This window comes from Lampetra planeri, chromosome 65, assembly GCF_965212315.1.
Source record: "Lampetra planeri chromosome 65, kcLamPlan1.2.h2, whole genome shotgun sequence".
Taxonomy (NCBI): domain Eukaryota; kingdom Metazoa; phylum Chordata; class Hyperoartia; order Petromyzontiformes; family Petromyzontidae; genus Lampetra; species Lampetra planeri.
In genome coordinates this window covers 2,784,375-2,803,601 of record NC_136171.1, presented here as the reverse complement: position 1 = coordinate 2,803,601, position 19,227 = coordinate 2,784,375, and the positions used below count along the sequence as shown (strand labels likewise).

The 19,227-nt window shown below is 44.6% G+C and overlaps 1 protein-coding gene across 6 annotated transcripts in view; it reads right to left on the bottom strand.

The window, feature by feature from the left end:
* Positions 1 to 1,183: 1,183 nt before the first annotated feature.
* LOC144737136 (immunoglobulin superfamily member 10-like) overlaps positions 1,184 to 19,227 on the bottom strand; it is a 40,570-nt gene continuing 22,526 nt past the window's right edge. For 5 of the 6 annotated variants that reach the window (XM_078619841.1, XM_078619836.1, XM_078619840.1 and 2 more), the window contains 5 exons: positions 16,185 to 16,326; positions 14,062 to 14,110; positions 8,079 to 8,212; positions 4,340 to 5,979; positions 1,184 to 3,532 (listed from right to left, as the gene is read on the bottom strand). In XM_078619841.1, the coding sequence (XP_078475967.1) occupies positions 5,907 to 5,979; positions 8,079 to 8,212; positions 14,062 to 14,110; positions 16,185 to 16,326 (398 nt within the window). In that variant the 3' untranslated portion in view covers positions 1,184 to 3,532; positions 4,340 to 5,906. Of the gene's footprint in view, positions 3,533 to 4,339; positions 5,980 to 8,078; positions 8,213 to 14,061; positions 14,111 to 14,760; positions 14,989 to 16,184; positions 16,327 to 19,227 lie in introns of those variants that run through there. The other variant, XM_078619839.1, reaches the window with a different exon arrangement.

The window sequence follows — 19,227 nt, the reverse complement described above, 5'->3', positions numbered from 1 at the left end:
GGCGTGCCAGTGAAGCGGTTAGCACGCTGCTGCACTAGGAACCTGGCGACACGAGTTCGATTCCCGCTCACAGCCAACAACAATGATTGCGATGATCTGAACCAGTCATGGGCCTCCCCTAGGTATACTCAGCCTTAAATGAGTACATGGTGTGTGTAAACATCACCACTGGGAGACAAAGGCCATCCACCCCCTCGTGTGCCGTGTCGTGCCGACCTTCATAGGTGCTCGCGAACAGGACTTTCCCCAACAGTTTGTTCAGGCTATACGGGGGATCTTTGTCTTTGTGACGCCTTGTCCGGTGTTGTATATATTGTGATGATTAAAAATAAGATAATTTTAAAAATGTTAAAAAACCACAAGACAACTTAGATTAAGGCCATCAGTCTAACTCTGTACTACAACAAACAAACATGGCCAAACCAAAAAACGTTTCGAAATCACCAAAATGAAGCCATAGAAGCAATGTAACAGTGATCATAGGAACTGTGACCGAATTTTCACAATAAACGACGTAAACAACATGTACCACCAAACCCTGCAGCCATAGCTGTCTGCATGAGTCACTCCACAACAGCAGGAGCATCAGTCGGAGTATCAACATTTTCCAATGCACCTTTAAGATCAGCACACTAAATCAAAACAGATCATACTTTGCAGCGATCATCCGGAGCGAAACATTGTATTTTAGGCCACTGAATTGCAGTGCAACTAGGGGTGTACAACTCCTCTAGAGCATTTAAAGCTTTCGTGACTGCAGGGATTCATCTTCTTGGTTCTTTCGGTAAAGTCACGTAGAAGGGAAGTAATAAAATAATAAAAATAAAACATAATAAAACAATTCTCACGACGTTTCGGCCACAACGCTGCTTGCGTTGTGGCCGAAACGTCGTGAGAATTGTTTGTGTTGTGGCCGAAACGTCGTGAGAATTGTTTTATTATGTTTTATTTTTATTATTTTATTACTTCCCTTCTACGTGACTTTACCGAAAGAACCAAGAAGATCCTCTAGAGCAGTTTTGAGTGAGATTTCATAGGTAGTGATTCAAGTTGCAGTTTCTTGGCAATAGCATTCCAGACCCTGTCATTATGCAGGTCTCAGGATTCAGATCTTGTCCCAGGATACAGTTCCCTTAAATAAGACAATGATGCACGTGTTAGGAAAGAAGCACTCAGACCATTGTTTTATCTCAGCAACTTTAATATCAACTTACTCTAACATCCAAAACACATAATCAGAATAGCAACAACAGCACTCATACAAATATACGTACTCATCAATCCGTACTGAATTATTTAAAAGAAAATGGTCGAATCTTACGATTACGTGATTAAACGAGAATAGGCAAATACCTCAAAATGGCAATTTTCACACGGAATGTGTGCTGGTACATGATTATAAAATGGTTAGAAAGCATCAACGATCGGATCTCACGATCACGTGGTTAACAGAAAGCAATCCGGCTAATGTATCATGGTAACGCGACAATGCATACGTCATTATTAGACCTCCTTTGCCAGTACCAAAATATAATAATAGGGGTTTTCCCCTTTTTTCTGGCAACAAAACTGAAACCTTTTTACAAGGATTCATGTTTACATCAACCACAATACTTGTGGTCAAAATGCAAAAAAAACACTGATAATGTATGCATTGTCCTTGAAACTGATTGGTCCACACCAGAGACGACGTCACAAAGCTCTGCCCCCCCCCCAAAAAAAACATGCTTCAAATCGCTTTAAACTATTGTCATTGCAGTGCGAATTTAATGTGGCGCTGCGCTCCTGGCCCAGCACACTGCCTGTCAGCCGTTTTTGGAATGGCTTGGTTCGTGAGCGCCCGTTGTTGCTCACCCTCAGCAGATCACCCCCTGTGCAGCAGTCTGCACGTGTCCACACACACTCTTAACACATTCTCAGCCCCTTCAATAATGGTCAGTCGCTGGGCACGACCAATAAAAACTTTTCCAGCCTATAGCTTGGACAATACTTAATGCACCCTCGATTTTGGTGTATGACTCATATCTTCACTTAACTTCTCACACGTCTTAGCTTAACACAGCATTATATGAAAATCCCTTCGCACAACGCTTATCACAACTCTATGCTTATCACAACTCTTAACTAAGTACAGCACAATTTCTCGAAGTCCTTGACTCTGCAAGTGACTCAAAATGTAAATAAAAATATGGAACACCACTTGGCTCCTCTTAGCGACTCGGAGCCTTTGCCTCTGAAAAGCTCCAACGTATGGCTGATTACGAGGGCCAGACCCCAGAGTTTGCCTCTGCCAGACTGGTTTGTGTGAACACTTTTACACCCTTTTATTCATTCGGTCAATCCTAGTTCACCTTTTGTTCTGGCTCCCTGGACATCCTAGAGCCAAAGTTATCAGTTCTGCCCTTCTTCCCCCTTTCCCCCAGAGGTCATCCCAAGATAATGAGAATCCTGATGTACTTGGTTGCCCCTGGTGATGTCTTTTGACTCGTAGAAGCTAACCGCTGGGTGTGTGTGTGTGGATTTTGTTTCTTTGCCCCTTCTATTGAGGCTGCTTCACCGAGTTCGATTCCTCCTCAATCAATAAAGTTGCAGTTATCTGCTCAGGTTATGATTCCCCACTTAGGTTGACTCATCCTAAATATGAATACCTGCTGCAGCATGCAATGATAGCCACTGGAGAGACAAAGGCGGTCAGGCATGGCTTGTTGTGTAGATTTGACAATTTGGTCGTGTAGATTTGACAATTTGAATATATCTAAAAATACCAATTGTTCTGAATGATCCTTAGGTTCATCTCTTCAACCCGAGCTTCCATAATTTCACTTTCATTAAGTTGCACATTCTTAACCCGTCTTAAGACTGTATGTCATAACAGTAATTGTTAATAAGGTCACGTAAAATAGTCACATTAAAACATTCTGGGCCTAGGTTGTTATAACACAGTACGTAATTTTACCAAAGTTAACGTTTCATACCATGATGTTTAAGAATATCACATACGTTGATTGCAAATTTGAATGTTTCAACTTTCCAAACGCCAACACTTGTACAAAGTTAATAGCTCGGGTCTCGAGTTTTTTTTTGCCATGGTCAGCTTATACAACAGGGGTGCGCTCGTTTGGCCTCCCTATAGCCCTTTCTGACCTCTTTGTTCATTTTATTTTGTGGGCCCATTTGTTTAAAGATAATTTTTGTTTGTCAAATTGTCATTCGAATGCTAATTCGTTTTGGCTCCTCGTTTTGTTTTTTAAGCTCGGAATACACTGAATCCACAGATATGTCTACGAGGAGCTATTACATTAAAATCAGGCAATATCACACTTAGTATTCATTTTTGGAAAAAGCATATATACAACACCGAATAAATCAAACCTCCGACTGAACCCCGTGCTCTTGAGTTTGAATTCCATGCGAGTGCTGCGTGGTGTCGTTAAGTGCATGCGTGTGGTTCCCGAGGTACTCTGTTTTAGGCATTCGTGTACGTGGGGTGGTTTAACTTGTCATAGGCGTTCTCCGCAGGCGGCTTCAGAGGCTGCAAAATAAACCAACACGTGCATTCTCCATCATTAGACCTCCTTTGCCAGTACCAAAATATAATAATAGAGTTTTTCCCCTTTTTTTGGCAACAAAACTGAAACCTTTTTACAAGGATTCATGTCTGCATTAACCACAATACTTGCATTCAAAATGCAAACAAAAAATATACTATGATAATATATGCATTGTCCTTGAAACTGATTGGACCAATCAGTTTCAAGGACAATGCATATATTATTGTACCCATCAGTTTCAAGAACAATGCATATATTATCATAGTATGTTTTTTGTCAGCATTTTGACTGCAAGTATTGTGGTTAATGCAGACATGAATCCTTGTAAAAAGGTTTCAGTTTTGTTGCCAGAAAAAGGGGGAAGACCATATTATTACGTGCATTCTCATTTAGAATATGTACAATTTGCAATGATAGCAAGTGAAATGTGCGTGTGGGGGTGGCGACTGGTCTTGATTGGTGGGGCCACTGAGCCCGATGCTACAGAGGTCACGTTTGTGATTAAATGCCCACGTGGAGAAGTTTTGGATAGTAGAAACAGACCTCATCGACTCTCATCGACCAACAGGCGGAGGTTTCTTTGGTCCTGCCATAGCAATGTGGAATTGGTACCATTTGACTCAGAGCCCCTAATGGACATGCGCACAAAGCCATGCTTTCTATGAGCAGGGAGACGCTTTGACATTTGGCTTTGGCATTCTGTTTATTTCAACAGTCCATAGGATATAATTATATTACCTATTTAAAGTCAAGCTTAGTTAACATTTCACTTGGTGTGTCAAGCTTACCTCGTAGTGCCTTCTGGCCTCTTGGTTCGTTGGGCTCTGCAATGGGAGAAGTCATGGAAAGCACACGATTATGTGTTGATTTCTACTGCAATGTTCTTTGGAGCAGAAGTAACTTTAAAATAAAATGTTATTAACGCAATGAGCATTATTCTGAGTGTCGTTACAGTGGTGCAATAGTCCACAATGCACAGCAATCCTAGCTTGCCTTGATTAAAACCCCATCTATGCAAAATATCGTAAGTGCACTTATCCTGGGCCTCCCCTGGTTCAAATCAGACTTAAATAATAGTTCCTGATTAAACAATTCGGGAGACAAAGGTATCAGCATTGGCCACTCCATCTTATCGACCTTCGCAGGTGCTCGCATAACTTTTGCTGTTTGTCTATGCCAGCTGATTGGAGATTGGTCTATCAAGGTTAAAAGGTCACGCTCCTCTAAAACAGGGGTGGGAAACTTTTTTTGCCAAGGGCCATTTGGATATTTATAACATCATTCGCGGGCCATACAAAATTATCAACTTAAAAATTAGCCTGTTATATTTGGTCAAACATTTAATTAACTCACCCCTAATGTGCTGGGCTGGAACTGCTTCTCTTTGGCGAGGCGTGTGATGTTAGCTGGTATTGATGATATTGCTACTCACAACTGCTTTTCTAGGTTTGCTCCTAGATTTATTGAATTTCGAGTCCTGCCTGCAGTTGCCGTGGCATGGCTAGACTAAATGATTTCGCGGGTCTCATACGGCCCGCGGGCCGGACGTTCCCCACCCCGGCTCTAAAACATACAGAAGTTAACATTGATGCCACTTCTCTGCCATTGATTCTCTCTCGCCGCCAAATATATCAGCTGTTGCGCAGTGCACACTTAACCTGCAAGGTCTGCCCTTACTGCGTATTGGCATCTATCCGGCTTTGGAATCTTCCCCTTGGTTTCTCACCCCCTGCATTGCTCATCTCAATAAACTGCCCCCTCCATCCTGCACACGCGCCCCCACCGATCGCAACCCCCTTGATTGTATAAAACACTTATTTCTCCCCAATATAAATTTACAACTTGCTTATCCGATCCTATCGTGAAATTCCCAGTATGTTATGCACTGCACTCAAACTCAAAAGCCTGAACACTTGTCACAATGAATAGAGAAACGCATTATAATTAATGAGGTCTTTAGTATGAGACACGGGCTGCAATGAAGCTTTGTTCAATGTGTAACCAGGTACGAGCTAATGGGCATTAGACATTTCTTAATATATCAATATCGATATAACTGCTCGACCCCGAGCTATAAGTATGCTGATACTTGTATTGTCTTTGTACGTTTTGCTTTTGGCGTTTTCTGGTCGAACACTGGTTGTGAGAGAAGGCCACAAAGAAGGCTGTCTCTGGTGTAGGCCAATCAGATTAAAAGATAAGGCTCGTATCATCAGAGCATATTTGTTTGCATGTTTTACCACAAGTTATGTGTGGTTAGTGTAGATTTGATGCCTTGCAGAGGTATCTATTTGGTGTTTGAACATCTTTACACCTGTTTTATTCCCGGGAAGGGTAAACCCTCTTCTAATTTTATCATTTCAGATTGAATTCACCCACCGTTTCAGAAGAATTCATTATTCTCTCATCCAGATGTTGCATGCGGTTTCTAAAAAGAGTGAAGTTTTTTTTAAAATAATGAATTAAAATAGTAAAATCCATGAGTCATTTGAATAGTTATGTAGGAACATCAACTGTACGAGTGGATCATGTTTATGTCTTCCACAGTGGGGAGGCATACAGTTGATCATCGATTATCCGGCTGCTTCCAACATTATCCGATGGTCCCGGACCGATCCGGCAAGACTGGCAAAATCGCTCCTGTCCAGCAATCAGCACCATGTTCCTGACAAAAACAGTAGCTATGCTTGATTCAGTGTCAAATATTATAGAGAGTACATTATACACTGCATACAACTTAAACAGTGAAAATACTGCACGTATTCATAATCAACGTTTTTGGGTTAGATCGCGTTATTTATAAATGTGTCGTAACCCTCCACCACCCGACACGGCCAAACAGCAAAAAAGTGTCACGTTGACAAAAGACAAATAGTTCACTACTTTAGCCCACCGGTGTGTTGAGTACGACGTTTCGCTGGTAATCGCCATTCTGGCGATTTGCCCGATGATGCTGGATGCAATTACCAGCGAAACGTCGTACTCAAAAACTGCAAATGTTGTGGATTCACTCTTCAACACACCGGTGGGCTAAAGTAGTGAACTATTTGTCTTTTGTCAACGTGACACTTTTTTGCTGATTGGCCGTGTTGGGTGGTGGAGGGTTACGACACATTTATAAATAACGCGATCTAACCCAAAAAACGTTGATTATGAATAATATTGGTCGCGAAAGCCTAAGTGTTATATTGCACGTATACATCATCCCATGCAGAATCTTCGAGATTGGAGTGGTATGTACGGTACACAAAATACGGTAACTTTTTCAGGTTGGATATTTATATTTGTCCATTTGTTTATTCATGCAAATTTCATATGGTAAAACATTTACAACACTAAAAAAACATAGCAACACCTAAAAACATGTCATGCAAGAATGTGCAAAAATAAGATATTTAAAATGAGGATTTAGTGATTATCCGGTGTTTTTTATTTATTATTCGTCGCCCCTCCCCCCGAAACCGCCAGATAATCGATGATCTTCTGTAATTTATTTAGGCAAATAACCCCTGTCAAGTTCTTGACAAACGTTGTTTTGTCATTGTATCACCTGTCATCGCCAACAAAGATTAAAACATTAGTCGAATTGAATGATTATCCAAACACCGTTGAGACATTGTAAATTTATTTCTACGAAGTCAAGAAAATTCAAGTATATTCTTTTTTTGCGTGATATTTGTTAGGTCAGGCTGAAAGACCATAATTTCTCGGTGCACTTGAGAATCGAATTTAGTCACAGGCCTGGTTTCAAACCTTGGATCTTTGCGGTGCAAGATTAATAGTGCTCTGACCTACAAGCCACTTCGACAAACCTCTCGGTACATTACGTGTCCATATATATTGGTAATTTAAGCCTCCCTGAGTCAATTAGGACACAACTAATTGTGAGAACAACATTTAAATTGAAAACTAATTGTCTAAAATAACTGCTTGTTGTGTTTAACTTGTTGTCCCCACTAACGCACCTCCTATTAGCATGGTTGGCTACGTACGCGGGTCAAAGAAGTTCAACGTACGTCCATATTGATGAGCTCTCAAAAGTCCAAACCATTGAAAAGCTCCATAATGAGAGGTTTTTTGGTTAGAGCACGTAAATATAAATGTGCCGTTAAACCTGCCACCTCCCGACAACCAATTAGTAAGGTTTGTACTTCGACAAAGCATGCCAATTCGTTAATCGTTCAGCACGCCGGTGTTGGAGAATAAACCCACAATGGTTACCATTCGACTACCGTGGCGTTTCACCGGTGATTATGACCGGCATCATCAGGAGACAGCCAAAGTTGTGGAGAAATCCTCCTGCTCTTTTGGTACTTAAATAGAGGGGGGATAAATTTGATGTCATTTGCGATCCAATCATATGCAAAGAGAAGAGGGGGGGGGGGTTAATGTATTCATATAAATTAAAATGGATCTCTATTATTGGTTGGGTTATTCACAGTTATTTAACGTAATAATGTGCATGCACCTTTAACAGGCTATCAATTACAGTCTACATAAAACTGGCTATCACCCTTTTGCACATACCGATGAGAAGATAATTCTTGAGGCATATTGTAGTATTCAAACGTTTCTGTGCCACTGCCATAAGGAAGATGATCCAGTTGTAACTCCGTAGTCCGGGGTAGGGATGTCCGGTCGTTGTGCCGCCGCTGCTGCTGCTGTATGAATGGCAAGCGGAGAGAAGTGTGAGCATGAAACCAGTTCATCTTTTTTAAAAGACATCCACTTTCATGACAATATTGATTTGTGGTAATATGACAGATACAATCTGCTTGTGTAAATAATTTGGATTGTTGCATTCACGCCTCAAACACCAGGCGCCCCATGATGCAGGGTGGTGTGGACACGTGCCATGGCATGCGCATGTTTCGTTATGTTTCTGGGGTCACGGATGTACGTATAGGGACTCCTCATCTTACGAACATTCGACTTACGAACTTTCAGAAATAAGAACAAACCTGTCCGTTTGTCCAGTTGCCTGTTCAGATAGTCGTAAGTTTAACTGCTGCCCAATAGATGGCGGTGATGGTATCTACATCTGCAGAACATGAAGAACCAGTGGCATCTACATCTACAGGAGATTGTGCAACTTTTAGAGCCATTCCCCATGTTTAGTATACATGCCGTACAACATGTTTGGAATCGACAGGAGTAAAGTTGGACTTATGAACAAATCGACTTATGATCAGACCTCTGGAACCTAACTCATTCGTAAGGATAGGAGTCTCTCTACAATAGATACTCGATTATCCGCGCTAATGATGGGGAGGATGGCCGCTGAGAATTCAAAATTGTGGATAATCAAAAAATTACCATTTTCCGCTGATCTCTATGCCAACAACCATTAATATAGGTATACGTTGTGTTTAAGTTAAGAAAAAGTAGTTTGATAATGAACAAAAAAATTGTGGGAAAGTTTAATAAATTTAAACTCGATAAATGATCGGAAAAATCACTCAAAGTGCAGCACAACTGACAATTTTGACTGTTACTCTTTCGATTTAGAACAAATACTAATGATCGACCGATCGATGTGTGTGCTCAGTCATAACACTTTACAGCAGAATAATCAGCCCACTAAGTGAACAGCAGAGCCACGCCAATCAAAATCAATACAACTTTACCCACTTATAAAGATATGCAACTACTGTACTGTAGAGGTGATCACGTGAATTTCGGATTAACTGGAGTACATATTTGTTCGGGTTAAGCACGTTACTTGTAATAACTATTTCTAATAATAACAATGTACAACTGTTTTTATGTTATTAATTTGGGATTTAGGGAAATTCCATGAGTTATTAATGAATGTCAAAATCTCAGGTGCGCTGTTAATCCGCAAATCAGATAAACCGCACGCGGATAATTGAGAATCTACTGGAAACTAACAATTATTGTATCCCACTGTTAACATAGAAGTACACATGTGCACACTGCTTAGACATCATCATATTATTCACTTTGTGACACTGGATGAAAAGAAGTGGACCAAAATCACTAGAGGTCCAATCAAGTACTCAAAGCTCCTGGGACCGAAAATAGTGACGGTAGTTGTGGCACATTAGGAATGGATCACTCTTTTAATTATGTCCTTGTGCAGCAAGGGAGTAAAGTGTGGTTCTGCGAAAGTCCTGATGTGCTGTGCAGTGCATCAATGCGTGTGTGTACAGCAGCATGTGATGACTGAGTTGGGCCTGTAGGTGGCTGGCAGGGTTATTGAATGACCGCGCGGATACACCAGCCACATGGTTAATGGCGACTCGAAATAATTGCTGTGTGACACGTGCTGGTGCATTTTACAGAGTGACGGTGCTGTTCTTCACAAGATTGCTATTAACCACAATAAATGTGCTTGCCCCCGATTTCGAGCACCTGCCCAGGTCCTTCATTTCGAGTGTGCAACATATTGACAGGCAAGAGAAGAGGTTCGTGGGGTCCAGCCTGTCCTGTCCCCTGGATCCTATGGCCCTGATGTGTATATTTATGTTGAACTTCTTTGATAGCCAACCGTGCTCATCTGTAGGTCTCTATGGGTGGCTCTGTGGGTCTGTGGGTGTCTTTATGGGTCTCTGGGTATCGATGGGCTCGGTGTCTGTAGATCTGTGTGGTTGTGTGTATGTTGAACTTCTTTCGCGCATACGATGCCAAACAAGTGAATCCATTCACCCCGCTACCACCGATCTGCTTATGGGGCTCTCGTGAATGGGTGTGGTTAGAATGTGAGTTGATTTTTTTTTATTCAACAATCCAGAACACGGACTTCAAAATAGGGAGATACAAATGACAAAAACGTGTGTCGAAACCCGGAACAATACACCCTCAAATGGGGGGGAGGGGGGAAGTGGGTTCCATCTGTGGTGGTCAGGATTGACACACGCGCCACAACCTAGGGGAGGGGTAGGTACCGGTTTGAACCGGTCTGAACCAGTCGGGCAAAAGGCGGTTGGAACCGCTCTGAGGGGAGGGGGCTGGCAGGAGCTGGGGCCCCCAGAACCCCGCCCCTCAGAGAGAGAGAGTATATAAGACGGCTCCCAGAGAGCGGGACTTAGTCCATCTCAAGCTGAAGCAAGAAGCCGCCCGAAGACCCTGGACCCCAAGCCGCCGATGTCCTTCGACAGGCCGGGGCTGAGCGGGGTGCCAGCGGTGGGTTAGCCTCCCCTAGGCTGAAGAGCCGGAGGGTTTAAGTAGGGAGTGTGGTTAGGATAGCCTGGAGGCTGTACCTCCCTAGGTTGTGGGTAAGGGGACCGTATACCCCTTGTGTTAGGTGTAGTAAGTATTGGTGAATAAAAGCGTGTTGCCTCTAAGAAGTCTCCGTCTCCTTCAAGAACATTACACATCTGGAGGCCTTTGGACTCACTGTCCCTTACTGCAGTAGATTAACGAAGAAAGGGGAAAGAAGAGCACTTGCCCCAACAGTTTGTTAAGGCTATACGGGGGAGGGGGGGGCGTGGGATCTTTGTCGTTGGTGTGTGTCTGCGTGTGTGGGGAGCGGTCCGGAAAAACAACCCCCTACCTCCTCGTTGGTGCTGGATGGGAACGCTGTGGTGAGCAGTGCCATGGGGGAACGGCCAATTTAGATTGGCCATTCCCCTCATGACATTTGTAGCCACCACAGCGGCCAAAGGGGGCTCTGGATGGTGCGTGGGGCTGATAGCCCCTTCATCTTCAATTAATTACCACTAAACCACAAAATAAAATCCAGCTAAGTTTGTGCCGGTGGACCCGGACGGACAGGCGTCTATGACGTCTTCTGGCCAAACCCCATTTGGCGGAGCCAGAAGACTGAATCCTTACCCTCGAGTTCCTCCAGAAACAGCAAAAAGCCACTGCGGGTGGCCACGTGAAATCTTTGAATGCTCACTGCGGAGGAGAGGCTGCCACTCCTCTGTCGGGAGCTGAACCGGTACCGCCTGGATCTCTTCGATATTCAGGTCGTCTGATGGACCGGCTCTGGCTCCTGCCACCATGAGGGGTGGACAGTCCTCTATTCGGGGCAGCAGACTGCCAAACAACAGGGAGTGGCTCTTCTTCTGAACAAAATAATGAAGGAGGCTTGGGAGCGTGGCAGTAAGGTGTGGGAAGCTATAAGCCCCAGGCTACTTTGGGCTCGCCTTCCCATCAACCAGAGGTGATGAGTGGTGGTCATGGTTACTTATGCCCCCACTGAAGATGAACATCAGTGGAGGGATGCAGGCAAGGCCGATGAGTTTGAGGTTCTGAGAGCCGTGAGGCGCTGCAAGGATGGGTGGTGGTCGCGTGTTGCTGAGAATATTGAATCTGCCTCAGTGGCCCGCGATCACATCACTCTTTAACTCCATCAAAAAAGTTACTTGCAATGCCACACCTATCACCATAAGTAGGGGAAACAAATGTGACCCAATCTCCGACCCCCAGCAACAGGTTTCCAGATTTGCTGATCATGTCTGTGAGGTTTTGTGGGAGGGGAAATCCCTCAGCCTGGTAAACATCATGGGGCAAAGTGGGGATGATCCTGCTGAGGCTGCCGTGCCTCAAATATTGGAAGAAGTAGTCACCCCCTGTAAGTGGCTGGCTGGGGTGCCTTCTGTACACTTGGTTAGAAACATTTAGGCTGGCCTGCCTACGATCCATGCTGGGTTTAACCAATCTGGATTGTGTGAGGAGCTCAGAAATCCTTGAAATATCTGGACAAAGTCCCATCGGTGAGCTCCTCCGGCAGGCAAGGCTGTGTTGGCTGGGTCATTTAGCCCGCATGCCCAGCCATCGCATGCCTAAACAGCTTTTGCTCGGCTGGATAGACGGGGCTAAATGGGCACGGCACAGGCTAAAAAACAGATGGAGTGATGTGGTACAAGAACATGTGGAGCTGAGTGGACTTGCTAATGACTGGTACCAGCGGTGTCAAGATTGGAGGAGGCTCCTGGGCAGTTGGAGGCAGTTGCCCTCCAGCAACAACGGAGGTCAGAGGAGCGATGCTCACAACAACAAGCAGAGCACCGGGTGGCTAGAACACAGCAAGTTGGCACAGTAGGGGGCACAGGTGGTGCATCCGCCAGTCAACTCAGACAACCCATGGCACCTGTGTCGGCCTTGTGACCTCCTGCCAGCGGGCTTTGACACTTCACGCGGCATTAATATGCACATAGCCTGGCACAAGCGCCGTGGTGACATCCCCGCCACTTAGTGGTGAATGGCGGTTGTTGTGGGGAGCATTAGTCTAGCGGTTAGCGTGCTGTGTCTATGAACCCGGCAGAGACCCGAGATCGATTCCCGCTCATGGCGAATACCGGTGACGATTATCTGAACTGATCCTGGGCCTCCCCTAGGTGGACTCAGCCTCTAATGAGTACCTGGTACGGTGTGTAGTAAACATCACCACTAGGGAGACAAAGGCGGCCGGGCGTGGTGCTGGCCACCCACCCACTCATGTGCTTTGCAATTGTGGGGACTCATTACGCCCCTTCCGACAAGCATGACACCAGCGCACACCTCGCAACAAGAAACGACAATGACGATGGTAAATCACCTCCCGATTAGCACGGCTGACTACGTAGGGTGCAAAAGAAGTTCAATTTATATACATACAAAATGAAAGAGGGGCAAGGAAGGGGAATAATGCCTACCAAACAAAACAGGAAATAAACGTAACATAAGCATGATGTCCGAGTTCATCCTGCTTGTTTTCCACGCGAGGTGCAATGGTCGTCGGGCGCTCACTTCATTGAAAATAGCAACATTCGTGGATTCACGATTCCCATACATTTTCGAACTAATTTCGAACTCGTGTTGGACAGCCCAGAACTCATCCTGCGTAGCCACAAAACAGCAAATGTGCATATTTATTTGCCCTACACTAAGCCCCAGTTCCAGGGTTGCTTCGGATGGCTTCTGCCTAGCATTTAATTTTGTTTCTCTTCCTCTGTTTTGGAATGGAGTTGATAAGAAATGTAAACCTACCATAGCTGTATCTTTTATAAGGAAGTTCGATGATGATGATTGTGGTGGTGTAAGGGGCGCCACGGTGGGGAGATGTTAACTCCCTCGCCTAGTATGAAAGAGGTAATGGATTCAATCCCAACCCTGACGCCTGTATATTTGGAGTTTGCGGTGTCTCTTTCCCCGTGTTCATTGGGATTTTTCTCCGGATTCTCCGATTTTTCCGTCCACATTTCGAATCAACGTCACGTGTTTAGAGTACTTCGCTGCTATACATTTCCACGCGATTAGCCAATTAGTTAAGCTATCATTTGTGGCCAGGTCGCTTATAAAAATGGCTATATAGCTCAGTGGTTCTTACCTGGTAATAAAAAAAATAGTTTATAGTTTTGTTTATAGTATCTTTGCGTTTGGCTTGTAAAGGAAACCGATTAAATGTCCCATGCACCTTGTTTCCTCAAAGATTGAAGGATAGGTCCAGACATGCTTGGACACATTTTGCAGTGCGCAAATTCAATTGTTTTTTGAGGTGCAGAAGTGTTTCTGGTGTAGAATCGTGTCACTTATGCGTGTCCCTTTCACGGAAACTTACAGTTCCTCGTGGAGCGTTTTGCGGGGAATGTTCACCTTGCCCCGTTCGCCTGCAACAAAGTTTGAATCGTGTGATGTCACCGCCTTGTAGACACAGTTTCCTATTTTATACTGGTAGGAACCTCCTGGTTACACCAGCCCACAGGGGATTATTGTCTCCGTCCGTCCGTCGTGGATGGAGGGGCTGGGTGGGGAGGGAGGGGCTGGGTGGAGAGGGGAGGGTGGGGAGGGGCTGGGTGGGGAGGGTGGGGCTGGGTGGGGGGTGGGAGGGGTGGGGCTGGGTGGGGAGGGACTGGTCACCCCGTGGTGCCCTTATAAAACTCAACGTTTAACCTACTCACGCCGGCTTGTGCCCGCCCTCAGTCGGGCATATTTGCGGAATACACCACGCCGCCATTGACCCTGGCCATTGACCGAGCAACCCAACGTTCCTACCAGCTCTCTCCGCAGGAATGTGTTTACTGTATACATTTTACTTTTATCAATGTCAAGCAATAATAATAATTATCATATAACCAAGTGCATATATACAGAAAGAGGCTTATGCTTTATCCTATTGCTGTGGGAATTTTTTTCGAATCCAAACATAGTCGTGGACATGGTCGGCTCTGAAAGATTAAATTAATAAATTTAGTGGGTGATCGGCACTTGGTGCCGATGGGGAGATGGTGCCACAGTGGCAAGATGTTAACTCCCTCGCCTGGTATGCAGGAGGTCGTGGGTTCGATCCCGATCCCGGCCATGACGCCTGCTGTTAACCTGGAGTTTGTGTGTCTCTCTCCCCATGGTCGCGTGGATTGTTCTCTGGGTCCTCTGGTTATTCCCAGAACATTTAGAATCAACATGCGTTTAGAGTTATTTGGCTGCTATAAAATCCATACGATAAGCCCACTCCATTGAGCTATCATTTGTGATAGCCACGTCGCTTCTGAAAAAGAGATACATGGTTCAGTGCTTTTTAAATGATTCTTCACAGAAGAGTCCTATCGAACAGATTAAAGTTGGGTCATATTTTATATTCTTCCCTTGATATGATCACACGAGTCTATGTGTGGGTTGTATATTATTTGATGCCTATGCCACGTGTCACTGCGTTGTCAAGTCAGAATCATCATGAGAATATTTATTTATACTGGAGGGAATCCGATGAACTATGAAGCTCTTTTTCACAGATGTACAGTAGGGGCACGGAATAAGAATGTTAAAACAACAAATAGTATAAAACACGATAGTAGCGTAACGTACAAGAAAGGTAAACAAATCACCCAACACACAAACACAAACAACACTAAACCATCTCCATCCTACCAGGCAAAGCCCACTGAGGTATTAACTTGTTTTTCAGAAGCGACATGACCACCACAAATGATAGCTCAACCAATTTGCCTCATCATTTGGTCAATAATTCTAGATTTGAAGCTTTCGTGACTGCAAGGATTCATATTCTTAGGTTTTTCGGTAAAGTCACGTAGGTAAAACATCAAAATTAATGAAAACAAAATAAAACAAAAATCACGACGTTTCGGAGGCAACGGAGACTTGTGTTGCCTCCGAAACGTCGTGATTTTTGTTTTATTTTATTTTCATTAATTTTGATGTTTTACCTACGTGACTTTACCGAAAAAACCTAAGAATATCATTTGGTCATTTATAAGCACCAAAATAATCTAAATATAAGCGCTATCGACGGCTAACCACATTATTGCGACATTGTCAACGGGCGAATCCGGGGCGTTTGCATTTTTTTGCCATCTTCCCGTTCAGGAGAACCACGTGGGGTTGTGGTAATTGAATTCAGATGAGGGTTGCAGTCACATGCGCGCACAAGAAAAAAAGCAATGATAATACATTCTGGAACGAGGAAGTTAATATTTTTACTTAATTGCGAAATTTTGTTTGCCTATAATTCTAATGAATGAGGGTGCAGCTGCTGCTGATGGGATAGCCAATGGGGAATTAGACGGCAGTGGTTATTGGTAACATCATGAAGCGTATTTAACTGAGAAACAGATTTAGAATGGCGTCACAATGACAGACTGTGCTGAAACTTCTTTCAAGAATTATCAGTCACATTCCTCCTGAATTGTTTCCGTATCTACAAACATTTTGAAGCTAGGAACTCACGTGACAGGACTCGCTTTCTTGCGGAACCAGAAGCAGTAAACGGCTCCCACCGCGGCCACCAACGCCGTCAGTGGCACTATGGTGGCAATAGCTATGACCCAGGGTTCAACACCACCATCACCACCATCACAATCACCACCACCTGAAAGACAACAACAACCGGCGTTCATCATCACGGCACTTGTGCCATGTTAAATGCATGGCACCCCTGCTATAGGAATGTGTAAATTCAACCACGGGCTCTGCAAGGCTGTAACTAGGAGATGCCCACCATTTCTCAATGCTCATTTGAGCAGCAGGAGATCACTCGGACTTGGTCATCTCTGGTCTGCTGTGGTGCCTCAGCGCACCGCAGCATCTATCGACGCGACCGAATTGTCTGAGTGTGCGTCTTTCATGCAGACCTGGTCACGTGTCATACTCTTTGGTTTTTTCGGTAAAGTCACGTAGGTAAAAATAAATAATACAAATAAATAATTCAAATAATAGAAATAAAATAATTATTTTATAATATGAAGGTCCATAACGATTGTGAGCGGGGAGGCAGGGATTCTGAAAGCACGAAGAACAACTCAGAGTCCAGGCCTATTCATGGTATCATAGGACTAGACCAGGGGTCGGCAACCTGCGGCTCCGGAGCCGCATGCGGCTCTTTTGAACCTTGACCGCGGCTCCGGGGCGGATGCTAGCGAGGGGAGGAGGCGCACTGTGACACCTGCTCTGGCGTTGCCGCTGCTGACAGGTCGCCGCTCCGCTCCACACTGCCCGCCCGGTGACAGGCAATAACGTTGCCGTTGCTTTGTCACATGTTTGGAAGAAGTAAAAACCTTCCTGGGCAGCAAAGAGCTCACCTTTGCTGAGCTGGAACAGCCAGAGTGGCTGGAAAAATTACATTTTATGGTAGACATGACAGCACATCTAAACACGCTAAATACAACCCTTCAGGGGAAAGGAGGCACAGCCCTGCACATGCTGGAGGAGGTTTTGGCATTCGAGCGCAAGTTGACAGTGTTTGTCAAAGATTTACAGAGAGGTACACTGTCTCACTTTCCCTCTTTGAGAGAGTTCAAACAAAGTCATGATACGGTAAATTTGGAATATTTCAAGTCTGCAATCACCACAATGCAAATTTCGTTTGGGAAACGATTCTGTGAGTTCAGAGAGGAAAAAACGACATTATCCTTCCCTGTCACTCCCCTGGCGATCGATCCATCCCTATTGAATATGACTGCATTTGCAGGTGTAAGTCAACCTGATCTTGAGATGGAACTGGCCGATATAGCCGACAAAGATATATGGGTGTCCAAGTTCAAATGCTTGACCGCTACTCTTGAGGATGTTGCCCGTCAGAAGGCCATTCTGGCTCAGAATCATAAATGGAGTGATATTGAAAACCTTCCCAAACAGGACAAACTTGTATTCGAAACATGGAATGCCATCCCCAACACTTATATAAACATGAAAAAGTATGCATTTGGAGTCCTGTCGATCTTCGGCTCCACATATGTATGTGAGCAGGTCTTCTCCAACATGAACTATATTAAAAACAAACATCGATCACGCCTCACAGATGACAGCTTGCAAGCCTGTGTGAAAATGAAGGTGACGTCTTACAGCCCTGATGTGCAGACACTGTGCACTGAGGTTCAGGAGCAAAAATCCCATTAACCAGGTAATTTAGCTATTAATTTGCAAAAATATATTTTACATTGTTAAGTGAAAAAGTCTTTTTTTTATTCAGATTGACAGCTGACTGCACGATCCTGTATATAGCAATAAGGTATGAAACAATATATGCAGTGTTATATTTGTTTTAAATGTTGCAATGGTTTTGCGGCTCCCAGTTTATTTTTTCCTTCGGAAACGGGTCCAAGTGGCTCTTTATGTCTTAAAGGTTGCAGACCCCTGGCCTAGACTATGTCAATAAAGCAGAGATGTAGGTCCTTTTGGAATTCCCTACACCTCTCGTATAGTAGACATATAGAAAATATGGCATCTGTGTTGGACCGCCCTGGCCTGAAACCATATTGGAGCTCTGCAAGCCTCTCCTCAGCGTGCCTGGCAAGGCAACGTGGAATAATCCTTGCCAGGACTCTTCCCGACACACTAGGGATGGAGATTCCTCTATAGTTGTTACAGTCTGTTCGGCTCCGCTTCTTACAAAGGGGGACCACGAGGGCATCCTTTCAATCCTGCCGAACCCATCCAGTGATCCAGACTGTTATTATCGTGTCATATAGGTCAGTCTACGCACAAACACGACCCTCCCTCAGCAATTCACTTGGGAGATCATGTGTACCCGGTGCTTTTCCTGGTCTCAGACTCTGGATCACTTTCCCTAGTTTTTCAACAAATGGCACTTCAGCCAGCCATTCACAGCAGGTGACTACTTATAATTTTTGAGACACCGGAGCCTCAGCAGGGTCATCCCCACTTTGTTCCATGGTGTTTTCTGGGCTGAGGGATTTCCCCTCCACCAAGATCTCACAGAAATGCTGAACAAACCTGCAAACCTGATCCTGAGGGTCGCAGATCGTATCACCTTTCTTTTTCCTAAGGATGGTGATAGGTGTGGCGTTGCAAGTTCATTTTTAGATGGAATTAAAGAGTGATTTGTGATCGCGGGCTACAAAGACACATTCCATCTCCTTAGCAGCCCGTGATCACCACTCAACCTTGCAGCACCACAGAGCTCTCAGAACCTCCGAATGAAGGCTGTGGTAAGCCTCCTCATTCTACAACGTGGGATGCTGTAGACGGTTGGAGTGGGTCTGTTGCTCTTTCTCAGCCAGCTGGAGCAATCTCCTCCATCAGCCTAGGTATCTGGGTAGGTTTGGACCAACCACCCAAAACAGCCATTGCAGCTGCACGAGCCACAGTCCTAAACCTCACCCATTTCTCCTCAGCATCAGGAGGAGGGGGGGACGTTGCCAACCCGAGTTGCAACCGATGATGAAATTCTTGCTTTCAACATTCATCAGCTAGCTGAGATCATGCCACTGTTAGATTGAATGGGGTCCTAGATGGACACCCACCACCGGAG